The sequence below is a fragment of the Bombus terrestris genome, chromosome 14, assembly GCF_910591885.1.
Source record: "Bombus terrestris chromosome 14, iyBomTerr1.2, whole genome shotgun sequence".
In the NCBI taxonomy this organism is placed as follows: Eukaryota; Metazoa; Arthropoda; class Insecta; order Hymenoptera; family Apidae; genus Bombus; species Bombus terrestris.
In genome coordinates, this window is record NC_063282.1 from 10,945,987 (window position 1) to 10,957,579 (window position 11,593).

Genomic DNA, 11,593 nt, shown 5'->3' on the forward strand with positions numbered 1-11,593 from the left:
TAATGTACATTCACTAGTACGATCATCTTCTTCTCTAGTAGACAAGAGATTTAACTGTGTTTCGTCACTTAAATTTTAATGATTCCCCATCTTCGGACGCTCATCTTCAAACTCCTTGTATCGAAAACTATTTCATAAAGATTCTCTTTACTACTTTCACGATGATTGTACGTTAACTCGCGATCATTTTCTTCTTTTTTTGAAATTTTTTAAATTCATTCAACGTTCGTGTTTCTCAAGCGGTTTGGCAATGTTTAATATTACAATCTAAAAATTTCATAAGAACGTTTTAGAATCTAAATAATCGTTAATAACGTTTAATTAATTTATTCCTTAATTCGAGATAGTGCTTCTGTGATTTTATGATAATTTAAGATACATATTATCTAAAAAGGAGAAACAAGTTTTGTTCAAATATCAGTTGACATCGATTAAATATCGAATGACAGAAATATCAGTTATGTTTGAAATTAATGATGCAACATTTGTCAAGTTTGCGTGCATTTGAAATGGAAGGAAATGAATGAAAAATTTGGTCAGGTGTTTATTAATTAGCTCTAATTGCGTTTCTTTTTGTGCGATAAATTCCAATACGTTCATTTGATTGTTGTAACGCTGATAAAATAATTCGACTTATTCAATTTTAACGATAACTAGATGTACAGTTCAGGTGGAACAAGTTTCGAATTGCTACACGTGAGAACCAATGAGAGAATCCACAACTTATGGTATTATCTTATGGTATTATCTGCCATTAAAAAAATTCTCTTCGTTTAATTTCGATTTATTAAACGAATATTTATTTCGATTAAAATCGTCTTGATCTAACGAGAATTCGCTATATTAATATACATTAACAAAAATTATTTCAATAAAGTATTTCAATAGTATAGCAAGATAAAAAATTTAAAAACATTAAATCCAAGATACAAACGTATAAACAATAACATTATGTTAGCGCAATTAATTTTAAAATATCCCTACATACATAAAATGACATTAACCCCAGAATATCCGACATCACTAGATAGATACATTCCTTTTTCTTTTAATGGTCGCATTTATTTTTACTTGTAATAATTATATACGTGTATGTCCACAATAGTCGCTAAATTATCAAAACTTAACGGATTATCATCGAGTGGTTATAACCTGGAAAATGTTAAAAAATGAAAAGCTATGAAAAAAAGACACAAAAATCAATTGCATTAATATTCTAGGGTTAATCGAAGGTGCCAGTTGTAAGTTTTCTAAATTCGATTCTTATTTAAACTTTGATTTGCAATTGTAATAGGTAAGAAGTTATTCACAAGCAAAATACAGGAATTATTAAATACAGTCATCCATAACCCGATGACTATTTAAAACTGGCATCTCCAATTTCACGTGGTTCGTAAAATTTTCATTAAAATCGTCTCATTGTGATTCTCATTACACAATTACCCTTCGCATTCAACGAGTGAACAACGCTATAAAATATATGGAAGTAAAATGTATAGAAATCAATAAGCATCATCTAATTACTTCATTCTTAGAAGGACTAAATTCTAGTTATTGTATCTCGTTCAAGGAAGACACGTGTCACCCTATCAACTCGTTACTCTAATCGGGAATAGGTACTCATACACATCAGGTTTCCATACAAGCATCGAGGACAACGAATCACAAACGTTCAACGATGAATTTTGTTAAAACGCGGGCAATATTCTTTTCACGCTTGACCTGAACCTCAAAATCCTTTTCCATCGATCGTCCTTCCTTCACACAGAGTATACCCTCGCTGTAGATATTAAAATTTTATAAAAGTCCAGGTCGTTCAACCCTCGTGAAAGGAGGTTGGAAACTGATATACGCCTTTCTCCTTTCACCGTTACGTATAAAATTATCAAAAGGACATGCAATTACCTTGAAGTGTTTTCCCATCGATCGATCGATGTGAATGATAACTTCGATTCGGAAAGAAATCGGCTTTGATCGTGCGTGGCTTAATAAGACTGAAATGCGTGTTTCGTTACGCTGAATAATGGAGATTAGTGAAATAAAAATCGAAGATCGTATACGTATTATATACAGTAACATCATATATAACAATGAGGATGATTCGCGAGGCACAACTGTAGGCGATACATATGAGAAAATCAACGATCGTTAAATCGACAACCATAAACACTCTTTGTGTATGAGACAAACTTTCTATTAGAGAAAGCATGACCGTTTTAACAGTTTTCTGTACAATATACATGTAGCGTGGGTATCATATCTTCGTATATGACGTACGATATAATTTCTTACTTTTCTTCCCTTTTTAATAACGGTTAAATACGCAAGGCCGAGACATTGTGCTTTTAATGTGCGCTTCCGCGGTGACGTCAGCGAATCTGACCAGCCAATTTCTCCTTCCTTGTCATTGTTTTTCTTTTCTTCTCTTTTTCTTTTTTTTTTTTTTTATTAACTGTTGAAATCTCTATCGAAGAATACAACTTTGTGATTCCATTGAAAAATTTGCAAAGAACTGGAGTGTGTATCAATGTGGAAATTATGTATAATTATGTATTATTTAATTAACTGACGGACTAATTGCAAGATTCTGTTTCTGAATTTCAGCGATATTCAAATAAAATTTGGACTAATAATTAATGTGAATTAGATGAGAATACAGCGGACAACTTTTTTTTCCCAAATATAAAGTAGAAAAATCAAATGTATCTGTTGATTGGTAAACGTTGTTACGGCCCTTCGATGTTTTGCGTCGCATGAATCATCAAACACGAGTCCTGTTAGATTATAATAATGGCAACGGTAATTCGCACGATTAATATCAAAATTATTTGATATCTACGCTCTATGCTTATTCTTAATCCCGACTAACTAATTACTCATCTAGGATGCACGGTCAATGGGATATTAATTTTAATATTAGATTCGCAATTTACATTTATTCCGCACTCGTTTCAGCATACTCATGACCAAGATTTTCAAGGAAGACAATTATAATCGTGGATGTAATAATGATTAACATAAGGAATAAACGAAATGTTTCGAACTAACGTGTGTCGTACAAAATATAAATTTCAAGTGGCGAATAATATAAGACTCGAAGAAAATCAGAATTCAACACGTGGAGTAAACAAATTGAAACAAAATCTGATATATGATGTATTATGAATGAAATATATGTATGTAGTTGTATGACGAGTGCAGTTGAGCTTCGTTCCTTGATAGTTTCACGAGTGTAATATTTGAAACCTCGATAGTCGTTCTTCAGTATAAAATGAAGAAAGGATTGATCGTTATAAAAGATCCATGAAAATGTTGTTCCTGTTTCCACTTTCATAATATTAACATCGATTCGTGATCTTTTCATGAAGTACCTTTGTTCTTCTATAAAATAAATAGAAATCAACGATATTGTACTTTGACAAATGAGGAAATAACTTTATCAGCAACTTTTAAGTTGCTACGTGAAAACGGTCCAAGCAACGTTTTTTAAATTTTCTATATCTATTCTTCGCCCACGCTTCGAGATTAATCTTTTCCATTTAGTGCTCGATTCGATCTACGATACTCGTGAAGTATACAAAAGAGAGAATCGAACATGACGAAAGACGAAAATAAAATGAAAATTATTGCGATAATGGCACGCCATTCCTTCTTTAATCGACTAGATTTCGTGAAATTACTTTCCACGATAGATTTCTATGATGCGATCCTGGTCCACGTACTCAAAAATGTGAGGTGCGTCCATCAAGATCCCAATGGTACCCGTGGTTGTCACAACGAAAAAAATGTAAAGCTGCAGTCGATCGATTACCATCGCCACGTACTTCCAATCTTCTCGCGTCTGAAACACGTGTACATATTAACAACAAATTCTCGTGCTTTTTACGTTCCACTGTTCAACTACATTCGCCCACAAGTAACAACCAAAAAATTGTAATGTAACGATCGAGCGATTCCTCACCTGTATGTACAAATCTTCGTTCCTTAAATGTTCAGCGATAAATTCGACAGCCTCCGTTGCCTTGCTGGCTTCCGGACTGAGCAACACAGAGTCTGAGCTTTCGGATCCTCTTCTATCTGCCAAACCCTCACCACCAGCGGCACTAGAACTGCTAGTCGTATGGTGAACCTTCCTATTGATCTTACAGTTCGGATGATGAAGATCGGATAGTTCCATCACTTCCATCTTCGATTTGGTCAACGAGGCTGGCAAATGTTTCGGCAGCTCTGTCGGGCTTCCTGAATAGGTAGAAGTTGGTAACGTCACGTTCGGAATCTCCATCATCCACCTTAGACGAGTTTTCTTCGGTCTCCTCATCATTAATATCGTTGGCAAATACTTTAAGAATATTTTTCTAATTAGCTGTGGCATTCTGTGCGTCCGTGGTCCACGGAAGTTCCAGTTGATGATAATCACGGTGACGAGAATACTGACCGTGTTCATGATAAAGGTAAACAAAAGATATTTAGCGATCAGTGGAAGCACCAGAGACGTTGGAGGCAGAATCTTGCTGACTAATAGTAGAAAAACGACCAACGAGAGCAAAATACTGATCCCTAGCGTTACTTTCTCACCAGCCTCTGCTGGAAGGTAGAATACCAGCACGCAGAGAAAAGAGATAAGAACCGTTGGAAGAATCAAGTTCACCGTGTAAAATAAAGTTTTGCGTCTGATGATGATATAGAAAGTGATATCTGTCTCCGTTGGAAAATCGCCCTTGTAAGTGTTTAGGTAAGCTGGAACGTTGATGATATCCCAGGTACCGCTCTTCCAGTAGTCGGACAAGTCGACGAAATTTTTATTGTTGTACAAGGCTAGAGAGACTTGGTCGCCGTTGAAAGTCCATGATCCAAATTTCATGATACATGTTTGCTGGTCGAAAGGAAAATAAGTTACATCGATAGTACAGGAACTCTGGTAGATCGCTGGTGGAACCCAGAGAACGTCACCATTTGGATAGATCAGAACGTTGCTTTTGTAGCGCACCTCGTAGTTGCCATCAGCGCTGGAAATTGGAAAAGTTGATGGTTCTTTGGAATTGAGGAGTTTTTTTAAAGTGAAATTTGTACGAATGATACATGAATTATGGTACTGTAGCAATATATAAATACAAAAGTACAAAAAGGTTACGTACTTATTAAACAGTACAATATCCGGTTTCCATACTTTGTCAGGTGGTAACCTGAGAACTCCAATTCCACCGTAGTCTGCTTCATCCCATTGTAATTGATAATCCGTCCAAATAAATCTCAACCATACGTTCGATTTCATAATTTGGTTTTTCTCATTCTAAAAAATGACTCACATTCGTGTTTTTATTTTAGAACTGATATTAATCCTTTTCTATATAATGAATAATTCTATAAACTAATTAAAACCAATAGATAATATTTACATGACTCGTGCCGTACATTATGTTATAAGTAATGATATTGGTGTTCACAAAAAATTACTGAGAAGTTTTACCTAATAGTTTAAATTGACACTCATACTGCCTGTCACAAGCACCTTCACTTACAGTAAATTTTATCTTTAAAATATTCGAGTATCAAAGATTCTCACCACGTTAATCAGTTGCACGAAAGCAAGGCCGAACTTCACGTGCACCTTCTCCGTCATGTTCTGCACGGGTCTGATGAGTTTGTTGTACCCTCTGAATAGATCTCGCACCAACCTCTCCTCATCTTCAGAGCAGAAACCTGAAGAACAATTTGACAATCAACATCCCAAACTCGATACCCAAGAAACAACTCAAAAAGAACAATAAAACTGATCACGTTGCCTAACTTATGACTGCTTACCAACGCAGAAAACAGCAGAGATGAGGAGAAAACGCGCGAGCCGCAAACAAAAATACATTTTTGGACAAGTTTCAGATGTCCCACCCGTAGACACTCGTAGACAATCCACAGCCACCGCCACAGATCAATATGAGTACGCAGACGCTGGCCAATAAGTGCATTTTCTCTCTTGCCTTCCGATCCACTGCCGCCTACCCTCTTCCATGCTTGCGAAATTAATCAACAACCCTTTCACACCGTTGGTTTCCACGCCCGAACTTGGTTTCTTCTCTTCCAATTAGATCTTTCCTGCACACAATCGTCGAAAACGTGGCGTCACACCGGAGTAAGTGGATGTTTGGACTTGGAACGTGCGACTGGGGTGCGACACGCTCAGAGTTTAGGGGTTGATGGGCAGGGTTGTTCACAAGCGATACGCTTCACAGATGCGCAGTCTAGATGCTCGCTGCGCGGAGTCGGTTCTACTTTATCGAGGGATTCTGAACAAGTTGGGGCATTGACGTAAGGGTGGTTATCGGAGGTGGAATATTCGCGAGATTAAAGGATTTTTTGCTATTTCAATTCTTCCTTTTTTAATCGCTTTGACCTTTGATTCGGCTCAAAATTGGCTTTCCAAAGACGCAAAGGCTGATTATTTTTCGACCCTGAAAGGTTTCGAGATAGCGAGAAAGATGATCGCAAACAATTTTCCGTGATTTAATGCTAAATTAAAAAATATATCTGTTTTAGGTACATTTTAGGCTAGGTTTATTTTATCGGACTCGCATCGATTATAGATGAAAATTATACATTGGAAACTTTTAACAAGTACCGGTTGCTTAGTTGCATTTCCAGTATCTACAACAAATCAATGCACACAAAGTTACTGGAATTTTTAATAAAATACAATATACTTATATATATATATATATATATATATATATATATATATATATATATATATATAAACTTCAGAGTACGATCGAATAGAAAACAACACTTATATATATATATATATATATATATATATATATATATATATATATAATATATAATATATATATAATATATATATATATATATATTATATAAAATAGCAGATGTTACACAAGTGTTGTTTTCTATTCGATCGTACTCTGAAGTTTGATTTGTAATTGGTTACTGTACAATATACTTAATTCAAGACTACTTTCTTCGAAGTTGAAAATGATTATCGACAGAATAAACAGCTGTGCGGTACTGCACTCTGTGTTCGCGTTGCGAACAATTTTGCAACAAATACATCCATTAAATTTCAAATTAGTAAATTCAATTAGATCATCCGAGTCAGATGTAGAATCTCGACGATCTATGTTTTGATTATATTTTTAGAGATCTATAGTAATGAAACAAAAAATAGTCAATTGTCGGTTTGAATAGCTCTTCATCTGAAAGAGACTTCGGATTCATAACTTATTTGCTGCCGCATTGTTCCCTTTTGAATTGTACATACAACCTCTCAAACTAATTACCGTGAAATTTCCTGCATTCCGCGTTTAATGCGAACCTAAAATTTGCAGGATTACCAAGTTGTGTAGTAGAAACTCTGTCAGAGATACAATCATAGGTTATTTGGAAATAACCGATCTTCTGCTAACAGATAGAGATCAGTTCTCGAACGAGAGGAGCAAATTTGTGCAACCTGCAAGGCTGCCTTTTTGGATAAAGGATAAGGTAAAGGAGGACTTGCTTCAAAAGGATTATTTCAGAAAGAAAAGATTTGCAATGATATTTTATCAAGATCGGAGGATAAGATATTTGTAAGGTATTAATAGTTAATATTATAATATTAAATGAAATAGCTAATATCAAATATATTAATAATTAATTAATAACTTATTGTCTGATTTTTTGTACAAAACCATTAGGTAAATGAATTGTAGGCTTGTATTTTGGATTTTACAAATAAAGGAATATTATGAAGAATGATGTTTATCTCTTCATAATTATTTTCATCGTCGCTATTAACAAGAAACTAAAGCTTTGCGAATAATTATAAATTCTGGTGAGGAGTATAGCTCGTTATTTATTCGAAAATAATTGTTCCCGACGGTTTTGATGACAGCTATGGGAATAATTATTTCAAACATCACGATGGAATGTACATAATAGAATTATCTTTTAGAAACTGTTAAATTCGCGAACATTCGCAACCTAGTTAACTAAGAAACATTCCCATAACTATCTAATAGTATTTAGGGTACAGTATGTGTTGTCAATGATTTCTCCCTCTCTCTCTATCTATCTATCTTTGTCTCTGTCTCCCTCAAAACAAATTATATTGTACCAGTTGTATTTGAAAGAGTTAAAATAGACTTTTAATTTAGTAATTATAGGAATTTCTGGCTTACCCAGTTAGCATGGAGATAACAAACAGCGTCGAACGAGTCTCATACGTTTTTTAATCCAGAACACAAACAGCGTTCATCAACAAAATCGAGCGATGTAACCACGATACATCCCAATCGATCTCGAAAATGATTCGAAGCTCGATTCGCGATTTTATCACTGAGCGTATCCTATTCCTCTACAAGGTTTCGCAACTTATGGAAACTATACTTGCCCAATCCGATAACCGCACGTCGTATGCGTATTCAAACGTGAAAAAATGCGCGGTGGAAAGTTCTGTCCAAGCAATAACCGCGCAATTCGTAAAATGCTCGAGACACGGGCCGATTCTAGAAAATCGGCAATCTGCTGCGGTCGACCGTGGTATACCATAACGTTCTACGTTTGTGTACCAGATCCCGTTGGCATGGTATGGTGAATTCGACCGGAGTTATTGTTATGTCAAACGATGTGAGTGCACCGCGTATTGTTACGACCGATCCGTTTGCTGCTGCAAAAAGAGTACAGAAGAGAAAACTGAAAAAAGGGAGAATATATATAATATAAAAAAACTAAAGGTACGTTTTTTTCGTTTTTAGCTTTATATACATTGTAAAGAGAGAAAAGGAATGTATCTATGCACGGGCGCGTATACAGAGTTCTCGTGTGTGCCACAGACGAATTATTAAAAAAGCCTTTGTCGCGGCCCTTTTGCCCCGTTTTTATATTTAAACATCCAGCCAGAGTGTTCGACTCAGATCGACCGAGCCGAGAAACTACAGCCAGCAGCTTTTTCACCTGCGATTCGTGGCTAACGATATTTTTTTCATCGAAATACGTATATCTATACACTATATACGTTACATAGACACGATACGTAACGCGGCTGTGAGCTTGCTTTCAAGCCAAAAAATGGCATTTCAAACACTTTCTATGCTGGTCATCAACTGCATATTACTGGAGAACAAAAACTAGGATAGAACGGATGTTACTATAAAATCTTTTTATCGTTGTGCTTGGTACTCATAATTAGAATTTTACAAGTTACGAAATACATTATAAGGTTTTTGTACCATCATAGATTTCTTAGTAATATATACATATATACTTGTATATTACTATTATTAATATTTTCTTGAAGTGTTTTCTCGATTATGATATGCGACAGATTTAGGCCGCGTTTTTAAGAAACTAGCATTGATTAAAACATTCGATTCAACGCCGAGTTATAGAGAGATAGACTCTGTTCTAATTTTTAAAATTCATCGCCGTAATCTGGTCATTAGTGCCGAAACAAAACCGTTTATACGTTTGACGAGTCCCGATTGTTCCACGCGAGATTTCTTTGGGCCGAAATTCTTTACACTCGCAAAGACTGTTTAATTGACAAAGTTTTGTAACGACGAATTATGAATTCCATCCAGTAAAAATTCTTATTTCAAAATTTGCAGTTCTTGCTCGTTAACTGTGTTCTTGCTATTCATTGTTCCATAAGAACCTGATACGAACACATTAAAATACGTGGATTAACGAGAAGCGTAATATACAATTTTCAAACTCCTCTGAATTTTTAATTAAACCTCCTTAATATGTTCTATGAAATTTAAAAGTTATTATTCATATCACATTTTCCGAATTGTATTCCACCTTCGTGTCATTGTGCTACGCCATTTTATATCATAAAAATGTTTTTGAAATAGAGTAAAACATAAAAGCCAATGGCACGAATATTTCGTTTATTGTTATCCACCGATATTAATTTAATTCCACATCCAGCAGAAGTTTCTCCATTGGCGTAATATCATCTTCGGATGAATCTTGAGACAATCGGTGATTTCGTAAGAGCAAAGCTGCGTCTGCAGAAACACGTAGGATATGTGCGTAATGGAATTCAGTCGGATAGAAACACGTCTTTAGTACATACTGTGACTCGAAAGCAAACAATTTCGACAGACAATTTCTAGTCGAGACTTGTCTGCTGGTATTTTAGCTTTATGCGGGCCAATCGAAAACCGCCGATGTTAGCATGAGCGGTCACGTCGGGTAAAATAAGCACAAATCTAAGAAAACTCGATACAAATTAATCATTAATAATTATTTGCATCTATCTCTCACAAATGGTCGAACGATAGTAATGAAGACATTTTTCTTCGTTGTGATAGTTACTTTGTCGATACCTCAATTTAGAAATATCAATAAAGTTTTTTAAATATCTTTTACATATTAAGCACGTTTTATGCGATATAACGTGTTGTCAAAGATTAGAAGGACGCAGTTTCCATAGTAAAGCCATCGAAATCTTTGTAGTTAATTGAAGACATTGAGGTACTGCTTCTGGATCAATAGGCAAACGATATTCAATTAGACAAAGGGCTTAAACGTTAACGAGCTCGAGATTTCGCCTTTGATATTACCCTGACCCAGATACATCAGGCCAAATGATAATTCTAATGTTTCAATTAAAAAATGAAAGGTCGTTGTCGAAGGATACAAGGAAAGTATTATCTGAGAATGCAAACGTCTATATATTAAAAAAAGAAAAGAAAAACAAAGATATTCTATTATTCGCATTTCTTCTGTAATAGTGTTTTCAATTCTAGTCGGCTTTCAAAGGTATTTAAATAACCACTCGAGATGCTTCTGTCCAAAAGTCTCAGTTGCAACCAAATTTCAACACAAAACAACTTTTATTCAACTAGGTAAAGTTTTAAAGCCAATATATGTAGCAAATGTAACATGTTAGCAATCAGTTGCAAACTTTTACTGAACGTATACCTAATTTTCCAACGATGACTCTATTCGCGAAACGTAAACTCCAAATTTCTTGCTCGTGCCGAAAACTAAAAAATAACATTCGTTGAAAGCAACAAATAATTTTTCGGACGGAAATGATTTAATTCGTTAAACGAGCAATCGATGAGCGAATAAAATACATGTAGTGTGCGTATTGGCTTTTTAGAGAGAAATTATACGAACTCATTACACACACACAAAAGAATTGACAATAAATGGGAAGTCCAGGAACAGAGGAATATAATTACGGTGATCGAAAATTTTCCAGTTTTCTATATTTTCCCAGAGATCCTTGTGATTACGTCCATCGGATGTTTAACAGTTAATGACCACTTGTTCCGATTCGGATTAACGAAATTCCACGGAGCGAACGCTTTTCCTCAACGATTAGAGGAAGGGTGGAACATTAACGAGCAGATAATTCGCTGTAAAAGCGATTGAGAATACATTCCGCAACGCAGAACAGGAGATTGTTCTGCGAACAAGGATAAAGAAAAAGATTTTGCTCTGTAATTTGGAAGTACTTGTATAGTGAGAACCTGAAACGTGATTTCGTTCTGTTATTTAGTAACAAATTAATTAAGATTAATTTAGATCAAATAACTTTCCTGATTTCTAGTCGCGCTACATTTTTCATTGAATTTTATTTTCA

General features: G+C 35.1%; 1 protein-coding gene across 1 annotated transcript; it reads right to left on the reverse strand.

Annotated features, from left to right (window-relative positions):
• Nucleotides 1-541: 541 nt before the first annotated feature.
• LOC100649612 (acetylcholine receptor subunit beta-like 1) lies at nucleotides 542-6,219 on the reverse strand. Its single transcript, XM_003393346.4, has 5 exons — nucleotides 5,803-6,219; nucleotides 5,564-5,700; nucleotides 5,136-5,290; nucleotides 3,962-5,006; nucleotides 542-3,841 (listed from the first exon to the last, which is right to left on the reverse strand). The coding sequence occupies exons 1-5, from the start codon at nucleotides 5,858-5,860 to the stop codon at nucleotides 3,677-3,679; spliced, it is 1,560 nt and encodes a 519-aa protein (XP_003393394.1). The 5' UTR covers nucleotides 5,861-6,219; the 3' UTR covers nucleotides 542-3,676.
• Nucleotides 6,220-11,593: the final 5,374 nt, after the last annotated feature.

What these genes read in the sequence shown, in the direction of transcription:
- LOC100649612 (XM_003393346.4), bottom strand. Translation starts at nt 5,860, where the DNA reads ATGTATTTTTGTTTGCGGCTCGCGCGTTTTCTCCTCATCTCTGCTGTT. An exon ending in CTCTGCTGTTTTCTGCGTTG is followed by an intron (nt 5,701 to 5,802) that starts GTAAGCAGTCAT and finishes ATTGTTCTTCAG; the next exon opens with GTTTCTGCTCTGAAGATGAG. An exon ending in GATATTGTACTGTTTAATAA is followed by an intron (nt 5,007 to 5,135) that starts GTACGTAACCTT and finishes TCCAATTTCCAG; the next exon opens with CGCTGATGGCAACTACGAGG.